The 17,671-nt window shown below is 36.9% G+C and overlaps 1 protein-coding gene across 1 annotated transcript in view; it reads right to left on the reverse strand.

Annotated features, from left to right (window-relative positions):
* Positions 1–370: 370 nt before the first annotated feature.
* Utp18 (UTP18 small subunit processome component) overlaps positions 371–17,671 on the reverse strand; it is a 36,182-nt gene continuing 18,881 nt past the window's right edge. Inside the window, exons 8-14 of the mRNA XM_046420677.2 lie at positions 15,975–16,075; positions 15,629–15,719; positions 14,434–14,557; positions 6,262–6,436; positions 2,582–2,721; positions 1,308–1,346; positions 371–525 (exon numbers count right to left, since the gene is read on the reverse strand). Of these exons, the coding sequence (XP_046276633.1) occupies positions 1,322–1,346; positions 2,582–2,721; positions 6,262–6,436; positions 14,434–14,557; positions 15,629–15,719; positions 15,975–16,075 (656 nt within the window). The 3' untranslated portion in view covers positions 371–525; positions 1,308–1,321. The remainder of the gene's footprint in view (positions 526–1,307; positions 1,347–2,581; positions 2,722–6,261; positions 6,437–14,433; positions 14,558–15,628; positions 15,720–15,974; positions 16,076–17,671) is intronic.

Here is a 17,671-nt window from a genome sequence, read left to right on the forward strand (position 1 = left end):
CATTTCCAGAAGGGGAGTGATTATATAACCATTCCCCCAAGTAACTATGAAAACGATTTGAAGTTAAGAAGCCCAGAAGACTTTTCATTTCCATAACCAACTTCCCTGGAAGCCCTGGACATTAAAAACTCTCCCCATGAGGTCTCACTGCTCTCAAATGAAGCCAACTGACTGCCATAACTCCTCAGAATGACTGTAGCTGATACTCTGAAGAACAGAGAAACTTTTGCTGAAAATCAGTCAGGCTCCACAGGGAAGTACAAGAATATCCACCTGTATTATTTTTGTCTATAGACAGGGGATTCCCACTTTTCGTGTTTAGTCTAAAAGAAACGCATCCTGGTATGGGGTGGGTAAGAACCACAAACACTTATTTTCAAACAAAAGCTGACATTTCTTTATTATGACATTGCTTTTAACTTAAGCACAGCTGGCGCCACAAATCCTTATCATATATTATCACACATCCTGGAAAGTTTCTGAGAAGACGTATCGGGACAGGCTTCCTCTGTGGTTCAACTGGATCTGAAGAAAGAACAGAAGAAATTATACACCTGATTCAGAGTTGCTGGTCAATAAGCAACATGTACTGGCACTGTTACTTTCAGAGGCGAGATAACTGAACTGCTTTCCTCTCCCAACTAAAGTGCTGCTCAAAATTCCTCAATCTTTAAAAATCCTTTTCCCCTAATTAAATCTAACTGCCCTCCCAAAGTGTCTTCCTCCACATTCATAAATATCACAGGACACCAAATAGTCGACTGCAAACAGGCCAACTGCAAAGGTCACAGTATCAGGTAGAAGGTCAAGCCATGAGTAAGGAAGCATGTCCTATTTTAAATACTGGGCAGAAAAAAACAATGACTAACTATTAACTAGCTCTGTGAAACAGGGTAAGCCACTTAATACTCTCCCAAGAAGCATACACAGGTAAGATGCTTTAAGTTCATACAAGCCATAGGTAGATATCAAGTATCTATAACTAGCAGATACCTATCTCTCTGCTAAGCCTATTTTCTTTCCTGGATTAAACATGTTCAGTAATTATGATTTTGATAACAATTCTAAATGCAATATTGGAGATCTGACCTCAAAAGGACAGAGATTGTTGTCAATGGGGATAAGAAGCTCCCAAGGAAGGCTGAATCCAGTTAGATAGTTCCTGATCTACTTGCCACCCTAACTCCCCTAAGTTGCAGCAACCAAGAGGCAGAGAAACAAAGCTTGGCTAACATGGTACCTCTGCCAAGTGACAGCAATGGTGTAACCTTAAAATCTGCAGAATTTATCAAAAAGAATTTTCTTACTTCAAATAATCTCTTCAGAAGTCTGAATAATGGTGCAACCTGAAAAAGAGAAAAACAACGTTGTAATTACCCACAGTACAGTCACTAACTCATGGAATGGCACATAGGAAGAACAGAGAAACATGGGTAATCATTCTCAAAATGGCAGCTACGTTCAGACTCCCCAAGCCAACATTCTGGAGGATCTTACTGCCTTAAACTTTACGTAAAATCATTAACCTGTTCCAAAGCATGAGACTGAGGTCTACGAAATGCCTGATCGGCCATACTCAACAAATGTGCTGTCATTCAAATTCACTCACTAATACAGCTAAAAACAATGTGATTCTAGAAAGCTATGCTCTGGTGAAAAATTGAATGCCTTCTGGGGTCCATTTAAAGAAAGGAAAGAATTTTTAAGTGCAATCTGCATCTTTTTATAAAATCTGTACTAAGAAGCACTCCAAAACATCTAAAATGAGACCAGAGGAGTTAACTCTGGATAACTCCATTTCCTCTCAAGGTAAACAAAACTTTAATCTACGCTGTTTGCTACATTCTCTTTTCATTACTACCCCCTCAAAACCAATTTACATTCTTCCTTTTTTTCACCCTGAAGGCCATCCCTAAAGCATTTAAACATAAACACAGGGTTCTATGCAGTCCCCAAGAGCAATACGAGAAATAAGGAAAGGAGATTGTGATTTAAGTCATAGGATTCCTATTGAAGGCTCTTGAGTTTACCTCATCACCAATTATCTTCTAGCAATCATGCAATTAGACTTTCTATCTTCTTGTTTTATAGCCAAGAATGTTGTATTCAGAAAAGAAGCCAGGACACAGCACATAACTTTGGAATATCTTTGTGATTAATGTCGTTCCTTACAGCTTCAGGTAAACATGTGTTTTTTAAAAAGATCACTTAAATCTGGTAAACGGTCCATTGTCAAAACAGCAAAGGTTAATCTAAACATAGGGCACCAAGAAAGTGGCAAGATTATTAAAGTGGCTAATTTTTCTACAGCTTATTGAGGGAAAAATGCTTATATGAACCACACACATACACACAGACCCTCACTCACTCACTCTCTCTTTCATTCCTCAGGTAAACTTTTCTGATAGTGACATTTTATGGTAGAAAAATGCACAAAGATAATAAGGATGAGAGTCAAGCCAAACACTAATTATGCAATCAATAAATTGTACCTAACTGTAGAGCTGGGAATACATAGTATCTCTTCACATTTTTAAAAGAAGCTTATTAGGTATCTCTAACTTTTAAACATAATACCTACCTATACATCAGGGCCTTGCCTTTCTCATTCCCCAAAGCAAAGTATCCACCTCTGGGAGAAAAATCCATGGTATGAACATGAGAAATATTTGTTTTAGTGCCTGGGAAGTTAGAAAATACTGTGCAAGAAGGAAGGTGAACCTGCAGGAGGTAGTAAAAAGCCTTATATTACAAAAACTGGAAATTAGTCTTTCTTAAAATTTAATTTTCACTACCATTTTGCTGGAACAGAAAGTTCGTTTTGATTGGCATATACATAAAAGTATTCTTTTTTTTTTAATTTGTTTTAATTAGTTACACATGACAGTATAATGATCTTGACATATCATACATCTGAATCAAATGGGGTATAATTTCTCATTATTCTGAGTGCACAGGTTGCAGAATGACATTGGTCATACAGTCACATATATACATACAGCAATACTAGTGTCTATTTTATTCTGCTGCTCTTCCTATCCCCCCTTCCCCTCCCATCACTTCTCTCTTAATGGAGCAAACTGGTCCAAAATTAAGATGTGTGTGTGTGTGTGTGTGTGTGTGTGTTGCTAGGGATTGAACGCAGGGCCTTGTGCCTGGGAGGCAAGCACTCTACCAACTGAGCTATATCCCCACCCCAAAATTTGATTTTTCATGTCTATTAATTGTTAAGGAAGAGAAGAAAGCACTCATGTGACATCTAGCCTGGTACCTGAAGATTCAGATGTTGGCTGAACAAATAAAGGAATGTATAAACTCAAGCGAAACATCAATAGTAGTGCCTATTAATGCTCTAGCTAACTGACTAAAATCTGATCACAGGAAATAGACATCTTAAATATTATCAAACACCTTATTATATGTAACTGAAGCCTAGGTAAAGTCAAACCACATCTTTCAATATCATAAAATTTTCCTTTTACAACAACATGATAAACTCCTTGCCATCTGCCATCTCTCCTCAAAGAGAGTTGAATCATGAAAACCAGATTCATCAAGTGGAACTGATGATGTAGAGGGAGCCAAAAGTTTAGCCAAAGCCGGGACTAGGCATGAGGAGGAGCACTGGCCCTTTCTTTCAAGTCTACTTACAGAGAAAATGGGCCTCAGTCCTAGGCAGGTGAGATGAGTCTCACCTAATTTATAGACTCAGTGTCTTCTCCCATGATGTTGCCCGTGGAATTCTCTCTCTGCACTAGTGCTCTTCTCTCAGACCAATGATCAATCCTACCTGGCTAGAACTCTAGTGTGCTCTGATCTTCTTTGGGTCCCTGTATTAAAAGGTATAACTGACCTATTAATTAAGAAGGAGACCCATAAAGACCCAACTTCATTAATTTAAAATTTTCTTTGGTTTCTAATGCCCCTTCTGTCATGGCAGTTAAGGGTCCAGAGATCAAAATTCAACAAGGAAAAGCTCATTTATTCTTAATTTATTGGACAGAAAAGTCCACTACTTTCTACTACAATTAGAGATTATAAATATGATAACAATTTGACTTCTGCATCTCCTACTGATGCAGTGGCTTAGATTTATATTCACTGCTTTATGCTGGGATAACAAAATTATTTGGATCATTATAAGCAATTGCATTTAATGATACCAACACTGTTTCACTGAGGCATTTTGAAGCTGCAATGCTTGGCTTCTTTCCATTAGATATTATGGTTGACTACCATTTAAAAAATGTGATTTGGCTGTTACTAATGAATTCCTTCTGTGATTCTGCCACAATAAAAAAACATAAAGGCTGTCATGATCACTGAAGCAAACTAGGCAGAACTAACTACCATGCATCTTGCAGAATATATTATGTCAACAGGAGATAGATGCCATGGTTTTCTAAAACAATTTACTACCATTAAAATGATAAAAAGGTTAATAAGTACGAGTACACCGCCACTCCCATAAGCGGGGACTGAGGAGCAGGGATTTTAAAGCTGCCTTGAATTGGAAACTTCTCATTTATCAAATGATTCATTCAACAGAAAGGAAAAAAAATGCAAATGCTGTATTTTTTCAAACTCTTTTCCCAGCAAAACCCTTTAAGAAAATCTTAGGCAGAGAATCTCAATATATACCACACGTAACAGTCACACTATTCTATATAAGCAGGAGCTGAGCCTCCCCCTTGCCATTTCTGTCATATAAAGTCCTCTGCACAGCAGCGCCAGAAAGAATACAAGATCTAGAATCATAATTCTGCCCTTTACAAACTGTTGTATATTTATCCTCTGAAGGACTGTCATTTGACACAAATTTTTGAAGAATTCTTCATAAGTCTTTGTAAACGACATACTATTATATAAGCTCATACTTGATAAAGTTTACAAAGCTTTTTGTTAAACAAGCAAGATAAAAACAGCAGTCTATAAAACACAACCTGGCAGTGTACACTAACAAAAGCATGATGCAATGATGCTATTCAAAGTTCTATGCCATCTGTTACACCTGGCACCTAGAGCAAATAATTGTTAAATGAAAAAACTGATTCTGTTTGAAGACTAGAAAACTTCACAGAGAAGGGGGTGACATTTAAGCTGAGCTCTGAAGTTGTGCAGTAAAGCCATAAACATGACCATATACCAAGTCCAGTGAGCTCTTCTAGTAAATCATCAAATATGAAGATAGTCCTAGCTTTTTGAATTCCATTATTTTTACATAACTCATTTTCAAAATCTAAGAATAGAGTTCATTGGTACAGCATCGGACTAGAACATATAAGATCCTAGGTTTAATTCCCAACACCAAAAAGGAAAAAAAAAAGTGTGTGTGTATATGTATAATATATACATATACACACACACACACACACACACACACACACGAGAATTGCCTCCACTCCATTAAAATAACAGGCCTTTAAAAAGTAGAAATGGCTGAGCACAGTGGGGTACGCCCGTAATCCCAGTAGCTCGGGAGGCTGAGGCAGGAGGATCCCAAGTTCAAAGCCAGCCTCAGCAACTTATCAAGGCACTGTAGCAACTCAGTGACACCCTGTCTCTAAATACAAAATAGGGCTAGGGATGTGGCTCAGTGGCCTAGTGCCCCTGAGTTCAGTCCTCAGTACCACCCCTCACTGCCCCACCGCCGCCAAAAAAAAGTAGAAATGGTCAGGCATGGTGGCACATGCCTATAATCCCAGCAATTTAGGATCAAAAAGGCCAGCCTTAGCAACTTAGTGAAGTTTAAGTTGCGAAGCAACTTAGCAAGATTCTATCTCAAAGTTAAAAAGATAAATAAATAATAAAAAAATAAAAGGGTTGGGGATGTGGCTCAGTGGTTAATATACCCCTGGGTTCAATCCCTGGTGCCAAAAAAAAAAAAAAAAAAAGAAAGAAAGAAATGAAATGGAAAGAAAATTGCAGAGGTATGAAGTGCTTGCCTTAAGTATTATGTAATTTATATGCTGAAAGAAACCTCTGAAAAATGAAGACCACCACTTACAAAATATGGAGAATGGAGAGCTCAAGCTTTCCCAAAAGAACTGATATAATACAAATTTATGGCTCCTGTGCATTATTTCAACAAGCACACCTGAAAGCTATAATATTAGTAATTTCTAGACAACAACTTAAGAGTGACTAAACAAAGTCACTTTTTAAAATAATCTAACACTTGACCTATCCTGTTAGCATTTCCTGTTTTGAACTTCAGATTTTAAAGTTACATGTTAAAAACGAAGAGAAAAGGTGTATTACCAATCTCACTGCTTCTTTCATTTTTTCTGAAGCTATTGCCAAAATTTCTGTGGTAGGACTGAAGACCAGAGAAGTAACACCAGTAACCAAGTTCATTATAGCTTTCACTGGCTTTGGGTTTGCTTCTTGGAGACAAGAATCTTGATTATATATGTTTACCACTCCACAATTAGAACTGCAAAAAGAAAAGATAATAAAACAGATTTTAAAACATGTAAAAAGGATTTTATCACCTAAGTGAATATAGATTTCAACCTACAAACTGATATTTGCATGTTTCATAAGTTATATATAGAACCTAGCAGCTGAAGAGACCATGGCAAGGCAAAAGCTAGACACATTCTATTAGTTCTACTTCAGTCCTGCTGAGCTCTTAACAACTCTGGCAACTTTCAGTGTGGGTCTAGCTAGAAAATCCAATAAAGCATAGAATCTCCTTTATTCCTTCATGTGATAAATACTTACCAAATGTCAACTCTTTGTCAGGCACTACTTGAAAGCTTGGAATGCAAAGGTGAACAAAAGAGACCAAGACCACTATTCTCATAGTACTTATAGCCTAATATTCTAATGTGTGAAAGATACCTGACCTTCCCCTATGATTCCTTACTTTTATTATTCTATTGCATTTATGAGGACTTCCAAAATAGTAACAGAGAGCAGCAGTAAAAGCAGGAACCTTAGTTTTGCTTTCTGGGAGTTATCTACAGTCAAGGGTTATAGAAGATATCATTTACTCCAAGTTTACTTAAATAAATATAATTCAGCAATGAATTATATCCAAAACTTTAAAAGAGTAAATCCTATTGACCGAAAGTTAGTATATCATAAACAGAATCATTCACAGGCAAGAACTTTAGGGTAAATATCTTTTATCTCAATTATCAAACTCCAAATGCCCTGGGCATCAAGAATAAAGTACTTGTAACTCACAGATATTTAATTCAATGGTCATAGTCTACTTCTGCTACTATAACAAAACACTTATCACTGGGTAGTTTATATACAATAGAAAATTATTTCTGATAGTTTTGGAAGCTAGGAAGTCCAAAATTAAGGTGCTGACAGGCTTGATGGCTACTTCCAAGATGGAGCCGTATTGCTGCATTCTCCCAAGGGGAAATGTGTCTTCAGCAGAAGGAACTGAAACTACTCCCTAAGCCCTTTAATGAAAGTCCTAATGAGGAAGATATAGAGGGCTTAGGTAATCAGGGCAAGATGGCCAGTGAAGAGGTCAGGGGCAGGGCCAGAACAAAGGAGCAATGGAAAGGGTCTTCTGATGAGGTCAACTTCCTGCCTGATGAAAGTGCTCATGGACACAAGCAGGGGACTCAATCAGCCACTTCTTCACTTGTGCTCCTAAGTGGGGAATCCAACAGAAAAACTAAAACAGAAGCGTGGACAGAGGAGGCACCAATCAATAATAGTGAGGACACATGGTCAGCAGAGGGAGTAAGGAGAAGAGGAAATTCCAGAGACCATAAAAAGAACAAGCCAAAACTCCCCCACTGGACTCCCAGCTCTGGGGTCCCTTCTCTTCAGAGAAGTCTATTTGTGTCTCTCTCTTTTCAATAAACCTACTTCTTGCCTGCTATCTCTGTGTCCTGTTCTTCAATTCTTTGTTGAACGGAGACAACGAACCCAGCACTCCTGGACAGTAACACTAATCCCATCCTTGAGGGATCTACCCTCATACCTTAATTGCCTCTTAAAAGGCTCTACTTCTTAATATTCTCATTTAAGTTTCCACATATGAATTTTAAGGGACACAATTGGCATAGCACAAACTTAATTTAGTTGCAATATAAACCTGAGTAATGCAAGAAATTAAGCCTCAATCTCACAAGAGTGAAACACAATCCACTAAGTATACTTTCATTCCTACTACTGAAACAGCCTAATTTATGCACTTAATACTATTGACTGCTGATAATTAACCAGGAACAACAAAAAAAAACAAATTCAGTTTACATGAAAGATTCTATAACTTGATATTATAGACAATACACAAATAGTATGTTAGAATTAAGTACTTTAAAGTCATCCAACTACTTATACACACATTTTCTCACTTGATACTAGTTTTTTGTTCTTTCTGCCTTTTTTTTTTTTTGCAGTACTGGGAACTGAACCCGGGAGTGGCTCTCACTCATCTAGCTACATCCCCATCCCTTTTATTTTTATTTTGAGACAGTCTCCCTAAATTGCCCAGGAGGGACTTGAATTTGCAATCCCAAGTAGCTGAGATTAGAAGCATGGGCCACCACTACTAACTCCTTAAATAGAACTATGTAGTCCACTCAAGAAAAACATTACATATCTTCAATTTATATAATTGTTATGGACTATTTGTGTACACCCAAAATTCATGCTGAAATCCTAACACTCCCAATGTGATGGTATTAGGAGGTGCAAGGTCTTTAGGAAGTAATTAGATCATAAAAGTGAAGCCCTCATTGATGGGATGAGTGACCTTATAAAGAGACGCCAGAGAGCTTCCTCACTGGTTTTCTACCATATAAAAAAAAACAGAAAGAAATCAGCCATCTGTGACTTTAAAAGAGAGCCTTCATGGGGCTGGGGATGTGGCTCAAGTGGTAGAGCGCCCGCCTAGCATGCGTGATACACTGGGTTCGATTCTCAGCACCACATAAATGTAAAGATATTGTGTCCACCTAAAAAAACTAAGAAATAAAATGTTAAAAAAAAAAGAGAGAGAGAGAGCCTTCATTAGAAGCCAACAATGCTATCATCCTAATCTCAGACTCCCAGTCCACAGGAACTGTGAGAAATAAATTTCTGTTGTTTAGGGCTGGGGATGTAGCTCAGTTGTTAGAGTGCTTGCCTTGCATGCACAAGGCCCTGGGTTCAATCCCCAGCGCCACAAAAATTAATTAATTAATTTCTGTTATTTATAATCCACCCCAAGTCTATGGTATTTGGTTACAGCAGCCTGAGCCAACAAACACAAATTTCATTTTTTCCTTCTTTTTTTTGACTTGAATCAAAATATTTATTTGTTGTACTTGTTTTTATACTAAATCTCTTTTCTTGCTAAGAACAGATTTAAATCCATTTTAATTAAGGACAAAAAGTTATAATCCACAGATCAAATCCTACCTTCTGAACATTAGAGACGTCTTAAATACTGCCTATTCTTATTTGACTATCCCTTAAGTTTGTGGAACAAAAATAGCACAAGTTAATTATTTTGATATATACACCTTATTTCTATAGTTGAGTTTATGCTAAAAGAATATAACTCATTCTAATATGCTAGTAAAAGCTACTAAATATAATGATATCCACACGTCCAGCAGTAGGTAGTGCCACAGGAATATATAACATCACAGAAAAATTATTCTAGAAAAAAGTACACCTGCATTAAAAACTGCCAGAGATACAACAGAACCGAATATGGCAATATGAGATGAAGCTGTTCCAAAAAAGCTTTGTGGAAAGGTGAAACTTAAGCTGGGGAAGGGAGGAGAGAGGTGAAAACAAATAAGAGCAAGAACACAGGAAGAAATAGCCATATTTATTATCTCGCCCTTGAACTCCTAACTGAAAGAACAATGTGACTGTTACTCTCCCACCCAAACCATAGCTTCCTCCACTAGAAATGGGCTCCCAAACCAAAGGCAGTCAATCCATTAGCAGATCACAACCACAAGTGTCCTGGTACACAAAGTTCTTCCCAAACAGGAAAGAAGACCATTAGCCAGATCAACATCTCTTAGGGTGGTAAGGGGGACTGAGCAACAAAAGGACAGTCAATTGAGGTAATGAATGATCAGTCAGATCAGAAATATGGAGGCTGGTTCAAAAGAAAAGGAAATAAAATGCTAATATCTCCAAAGTCCTTCTCCCTCCTCCAACCTGTTTCCAAGGTCACCTGCCTCCAGGGAACTGTTCCTCCCTACAAAGAGTAGTTAATGAATGCCCCCTGGGCCACTCCCTACCTGACTGTATCCTGAAGCTTTTGGCCCACCTTTGGGTCACTCTAAGCAAGTAAGAGGAGGATAGAGCATACAAACAAAGGAAATCTAAAATCTACAAAAGGAAGGACACCCCCACTTCCTCAGGCACCAATTTCCACTTGCAACTTGGAACCCCTCCTCTGATCTGCAGAGGACTCTCTGTCTCTCGGTTCTATCCTATAAATAAAACTTTTGGCTCTTGCGCAGCTGTTTCTTGGATGTTAAACCTTGAGGGGGAGAACCCCACCCTGACACAACAACCACAGATCCTGATCAACACCAGTATCAGTGGAACTAGTGGGACTAGGACCCACCACATGCTGATGGTGGTGGGAGTCAAAGCTAAAAGGACATAGAAAGGGCACATGGAAGCCACAGATAAAATTATTTATTAAAAAAAAAAAACAACTACAACAGTGGTAATCAATTGGGTAATTTTGCTCTCTTGGGGAACTTCAATGTCATTGTCACAACTGGGGGGGGGTGAATGTACAGAACTGACACCTAGTAGGGAAAGACTAGGGATGCTGTTAAACATCCTATAGTGCACAGGACAGGCCCAACAACAAAGTATCCAGCCCAAATTATCAATGAAGCATACTGGTAAAGAAAATAGTATGTAAAAGTAGGGAAGGAGAATACTGTAGTACCATACCAGCAGAATGTACAACAAAATGAGAAACAGTTCAATCCCTCGAGACACCTGAACACTTTGCACAGCCCTGTCCATAGCTGTGTGTTTCTCCTTTGTAGACATGTGAAGGTGGCCCAAAGGTCACTCCTCAAATGAAGACTTTAGAACACAGGGCTAGCTGCATACTTCACAGAAGAAATATGATCAGCCAACAAATATATGAAAAAAATGTTTAACATCAATAGCAATTAGGGAAATACAAATTAAACTGAGATTTCATCTCACTCCAGTCAGAATGGCAATTATCAAGAATACAAGTTAACAATAAATGTTGTTACAAGTTATACTCACATTGCTGGTGGGACTGCAAATTGGTGCAACCACTATGGAAAGCAGTATGAAAATACCTCAGAAAACTTGGAATGGAACCACCATTTGACCTAGTTATCCCACTCCTCAGTGTATACCCAAAGGACTTAAAATCAGCATACTACAGAGACGTGGCCGCTTTAGTGTTTATAGAAGCTCAATTCACAATAGCTAAACTATGGAACCAACCTAGATGCCCTTCAACAGATAGATAAAGAAAATGTGGCATACACACACAATGGAATATTACTCGGCCTTAAAGAAGAATAAAATTATGGCTTTTGCAAGTAAATTGATGGAGTTAGAGAATATCATGCTAAGTGAAATGAAAAAGTAGGGAAGGAGAATACTGTAGTACCATACCAGCAGAATGTACAACAGACTGAGAAATAGTTCAATCCCTCAGGACGCCTGAACTCTACTTGACTTCAAACCCAAAAAACCAAAGGCTAAATGTTCTCTCTCATCTGTGAATGCTGACTCATAGGGAGTTCATCAGGTTGAATAGGGCGGAGAGTGGAGAAGGGAGCGGGAATGGGAATGAGAAAGACAGTAGATGAACCAGACATAACTTTCCTATGTTCATATACGAGCACACAACCAGTTTAAGTAACTCCACATCACGTACAACCACAAAATTGGGAAATTATTTACCATAAATATATATATGATATGTCAAAATACATTCTACTGTCATATAACTAAAAAAAATAATTTTTTTAAATTTTTAAAAATTTTTTTAAAAAGACACAGGTTAGAGATGCAATTCAGTGGCAAAGCACTGCATAGCATATACAAGGCCCTGGGTTCTATTTCCAGCGACTTGTAAAAAAAGAGTTTAAGCCACAACCAGAGCTACCCCAGCCACTGTTGTCCTATAGAATATCAACCAAACAAGCTGAAAACATTCAAATTCTTAAGTGAACCCTATCAATTCTTCTCTCCTCCTCAGTCTCTTTCATAGTCACCTGTTTCTCTACTACCCCAAGGTTCTATATCTTGAACTATACAAGAATGATTTCCCAAGTATGTACCAACACTACTGTTATAATGAATAAAAACATATAGCAATCTTTAATTAACCAAAGCCATTTAAAAAAGGACAACATGAACTAAAGAGTTTCCTATTTACTATATTCTTAGTTTCCTTACCAGAGCAAAACTGTAAATAGAAAGCATCCATGAAGTCAGGACATGGAATAAGAAGAGATGACAGTAACAGATGGGCTTTAAGATCAAAGAAGTAAAATGCCCCAGTAGAGGCCAGAATGGAAGGTTTCCACCCCAGCCCTAGGAAAGAAAGCAAGAAAGGCAGGCAGTCACATGATCCAGCTTCTTCTGCCTCTGCCTGGCTCCTCCTGCAATAGCAACTCTCCCTACCTTCCTGATGTCATCAACAACTTCTCTAACAAGGCTTAAAGACCTTCTTTATATGTTCAATAATAAGTATCTGATAATGGTCTTTGGCTAAGCCTATCAGAATCCAATTATGCTGAAAGGCAATTAAAATTAAATTTGTTTAAACTACTAGTATTAGATTCTTTCCTGTTCAGACCCTTCAATGGGAAATTAATAAAAAGTGACACAAAAAGGAAAGGGCAAGAACCAGAAAAAGATTAACTATACTGACTTCACAAATTTAAAAGGAAGTCATTTCTTTTTCTTTTTTCTTTTTTTTTTAGTTGCAGATGGACACAATATCTTTATTATTTTTATTTACTTATTTTTATGTGGTGCGGAGGATCAAAGGGCCTCACACATGTGAGGCAAGCGCTCTACCACTGAGCTATAACCTCAGCCCTAAAAGGAGGTCGTTTTTGCGCAATTATCCTTGCCCCACATAGAGGCAAAAGGAGTTCTGCTTAAAATTATTTATATTAGTTTTAAACACTAGTCTTCATTTTAAAACTTTATTCCCAGATCTGCTAATCATGAATTGGTGCCATGGTGCACACTATTTTGGCAAATATTTTTCTAGAGTTGAGATTTATCCTGCTACAGGTTTGGCATAGGATGACTAAGTAACAAAGGAAAAGCAACAAAGGAAAGAAGAGGACCCAACCAGAGTACCTCAACGCCAAGTAACCATCACTATCCTACCACCTACACACATCCACAGGATGCTGGCCTGGTCTCCAAGTTCCACAGCCTTGTTCTACTTGCATTTCCTCCCAGGCCTCAAGGTAGCTTACCAGTTTTCAAATGGTGGCAGGGATAATATACAAGCAGTTTCCTCAATTTTAAGGAGTGAAGTGAACATAACATAGAGAGTATGCTGTTTTTGCACATTCAGACCCACTTGACTTCCCAACATAGGCAGGATTTAACTAAAACCTCTTGATGGCTCAATTGTGTTCAATCTAAGAAAGATTTTTTTAAAAAATACTGCTTCTCAAAATTACAGAACCATAGACGTCAATTAGTAGTTTAGTAAGTTAGTTTAGAACCACTGGTATGTATCCAATGCCTTCCTCTTCCATCCTGAACCTTTAGAATCAAGTAGGAGAATTAAGCAAACAAAAGATAATAACCCAGGTAATAACCACTTTTTTTCTAATAATGACACAATGATATGTGTTTAAGTAATATTTTTTAAGTTTCTATAATACTAACAAATGGAATTTCCAAATAACATGTTTTTGGTTTATACTATATAGCTAAAGGAAAATATGCTAAATCTTTAACACTAAAATCCAAAGTTGACTTTTTCTACCTCACCAATGGCAATAATATTAGAAAAATGTGATGTGATCAAATGGGCATTTCAAATATAGAAAACTATACAATAATTTAAGGTAATGTAGCACTTTTTTGCTAACAAGCTGATAAACTGTTTATATTAGTTTTAAACACTAGTCTTCATTATAAGTATTAAAACTGCATGAAAGGACTGAAGTTATGGATCAGTGGTACAGTGCCTGTCTAGTACATGTGAGGCACTGGATTCGATCCTCAATATCACATAAAAATAAAATAAATCAAATAAAGGTATTGTCTATCCACACTAAAAACAAAAACAAAAAACCCACATGAAGACAATGCAAAGCAAAAGTCTGACCTGAGATGATTTATTTCCTACTAGTGAGTAGATGTAAACAAAACTCCTAATTCCCCGCTGAGTATATTCAATCCCTAAGCAGTTTCTCATTAGCACAATGTGATTCAGGTTTCACAAAACTCTTTACTCACCCACAAGCCACATATTGTCCATTCCTCGATGTAGCAATGCTTAATCCACGTAAACTGCCTTCATCAACAAATCTGTTAAGGCATTTCCTAGAGTTCACATCCCAAACATAAACTTCCCCATCCTCTGAATGAAAGAGCCAAAGAAAGGTTTGATTAATTTTAAGTAAAATTGAAAGGCAACTGAACTGACCACTCTTAGGCTCTCTTTAATAGTGTAAAGAACTACAAATAAAAACCCATGATGACCTCTCCTCCTGCCACTAGAAATCCAGACTAAAAATATTTCTTATACATTCACATACATAGAAAAAACATTATTCATTTAAACAGGTTATCTTTTGGTTTAAAGTGGATGATCACAAATTCTTAAGCTTTCAGAAAAAGTTTATGTATTCTACTTAGATAAATTACTGGAACAAAAACATGAAGGGGGAAAAAACATTAATCAACAGACATTAGAGTACCTAATACATAAGGCTAGGTGATATAGATACCAATTTTCTTTGATGGAGGAAAAAAATTAAGAATAAAGTGACCCAGATCACAAAGAATTTATAACTTAATTATGCTACCACTTAAATATTAAGGAATGATACACATGAGTAACAAGCATAAATAATTTAAAGAAATTATAATTATGCAGGCAAGATAAAAAGAATATTAAATATAAGAGACCACAAATATTTTCATGATAGAAATAGCCATCTAATGGCCAAAATTAGTCCTTATTCTTTATTTCTCTTTCCCATAGCACTTGATATTGGTGACCACCCTCTTCTCTGTCGATGTACATTTCTATAATGACCCCTACATCCACATCAAAGATGGTTCTTCTCTCTCTCTTCATCCCTCCTTTTTCTGAAGTACTGTTTCAAAGTTTGCCCTATTATAGGTATTCTTTTTGTCACAATGAGAAATCAGTGAATTTTACTGTTTTACTATTTCTTTGACAAAATTTTCCAGGCTGGAATAAGGGTGCAGATTAAGCAGAAGTAAACAGATTAGCCCTGCATACTAAATGGCTAATCCCTCACTATGACTAGGTTAGAGAAAAGGCAAATGCCAACAAAAACTAATTTCCAAAACTAAACATGATTTTCTTTCTAAAACAATAAAATTGAAAAGGAACATTTTTTGGGATAATTTGAAACATAAACACATCCAAAGCTTCTCTTGTATCGTCAATATGACTTACCAGAAGAGGTATATATTTTCTTACTATCTGAAGAGAATGTGGATGCTGAAACCCCTCCATTAATCTTCATGCTACCAATTAGTTCTTTGGTCTAAAAAAATAAACACTGATTATCAACTGTTACAAGGTATGTGGAAGGACCATAGTGTATAGAACAAAAGCAATCTAGCCCGTTATTTTCTAGATCCTACTTGTTTTTCCTATCCTACGGTTTCCCCAAACTGCCTACAATTTCTCCCAAAGTTCTTCTACTTCAGATGCAGATTTAAGAACACACTGAGTTAAGGTTCAAGACTGTTCTTACACTAATGTCTAATCCAAGAAACAAGCAACAACAATGGTTCACCTTCATTGATAGCAAATGAGAATATCCAGCAACACCATTTATGAGCAAGAAGGAGCCATCTGGGGAGACTTCAAATCTCCTCACTCTTTTTTCTTTCAAACCTAAAAAAGGACGATAAATTGATTTAATGAGATTTTTATATGGTTTTCAATAAAGATATCTCCTACTGACAAACAAATTCTTTCCTTTTAAAATGTCTAAGTTTTGCAAATTAAGTGAACCCCAGGCTTAGATTCTAAATAAATCTAACCTCATGGATCACCAATAAGGACCCAATAAGGTCACTACGAACACTACGAAGTACTGGGCAAACTTCTTTTTTGTCTTGTTTAGCATTCAATATTTTAATTGTAGGCCAGAACAAGCATAAATAATTTAAAGAAATTATAATTATACAGGCCAAGATAAAAAGAATATTAAATATAAGAGACCACAAACAATAAACCTATCAACTAACTTTCCAAATGAAAGTAGCAATATCTTTAATTAACTAAACAGATAAAATCCTATTTTGTCACAAACTTCAACACCAGAAGGGAGTACACTGCCATCAGAGGCAGACAAAAGACATATATAAACTATTTTCTTGCCACCTACGGCATTCTATGATGAACAGGAGTATAATCATTAACTTTGTGGGTCCAAAAACAAAATCAATGTGTCAGTGTATTCAAGAACTGGTTACTTTCTCAAGATGGGGATTCATATAACCAAGTCACAGGAGATAAGTATATAATCCAGAGTCAGTTTATTCATTTACAAAGGGACATGTCCCTTTTTCCATGCCTGAAACATTCAGTAACTATATCAGAATGCTTAGAGTCAAGTTACTCACTAAAAAGCTGCCTAATGAAAAGAATACATTGTGGCTCATGGGTAGAGCACTCACTCCCCTAGCATGTGTAGCATGTGCGAGGCCTTGGGTTGGATCCTCAGAAACACATAAAAATAAATAAATAAAGGTATTAAAAAAAAAGAATAAATACAACCAGGGCTGGGGCTGGGGCTCAGTGGCCAAGTGCCTGCCTAGCATGTGTGAGGCCCTGGATTCGATTCTCAGCACCACGGATCAATAAATAAAATAAAGGCCCATTGACAAGTAAAAAAATATTAAAAAAAAAGAATACAACCAATTATCTCCAAGAAATGGAAGGTATACCAAGGGAGAAGTAGTAGAAGAGGCTTTTCTCTATATACTCATTTGTATATATTAGACTTTGCACAACAGGAACAACTGCCCAGTCAAAGAAAATTTAAGTTGCTACATTAAAATATTGAATTGAGAAAAAGGATTTAGAAAAATGTAGTGAAGCACTGTATCCCTACAGGAAAATGCTGGTTAAGTTTACTATAGGCCATTTCTAGCCACAGGTCATGAACCCTAACAAGGTTAATGGAATGTACCATTTGCATCAATCCTATGTTCTTCATTTTTCAAACTACTATTTATGACAACCAGGAGTTTGCATACATATAAGAAGGCTTTCATATCCTGATTAGTTGGCAATTTCCCAATAAATGTCTAATTAATTTCTTGAGCTCACAGTTTTATACAGCTAGTGATTTAGAGCAGTGGTAGAGCGCTTGCCTAGCATGCATGAGGCTGTGGGTTTGACATGGCACCACCAAAAAAAAAAAAAAAAAAAAAAAGCATGATTTTATAATGATGAAAGGCTGAGAACAGTGCTCAATAATAT

Source organism: Marmota monax, unplaced genomic scaffold (genome assembly GCF_021218885.2).
Source record: "Marmota monax isolate L192 unplaced genomic scaffold, Marmota_monax_Labrador192_F-V1.1 WCK01_AAM20220418_F8-fsc00064, whole genome shotgun sequence".
In the NCBI taxonomy this organism is placed as follows: domain Eukaryota; kingdom Metazoa; phylum Chordata; class Mammalia; order Rodentia; family Sciuridae; genus Marmota; species Marmota monax.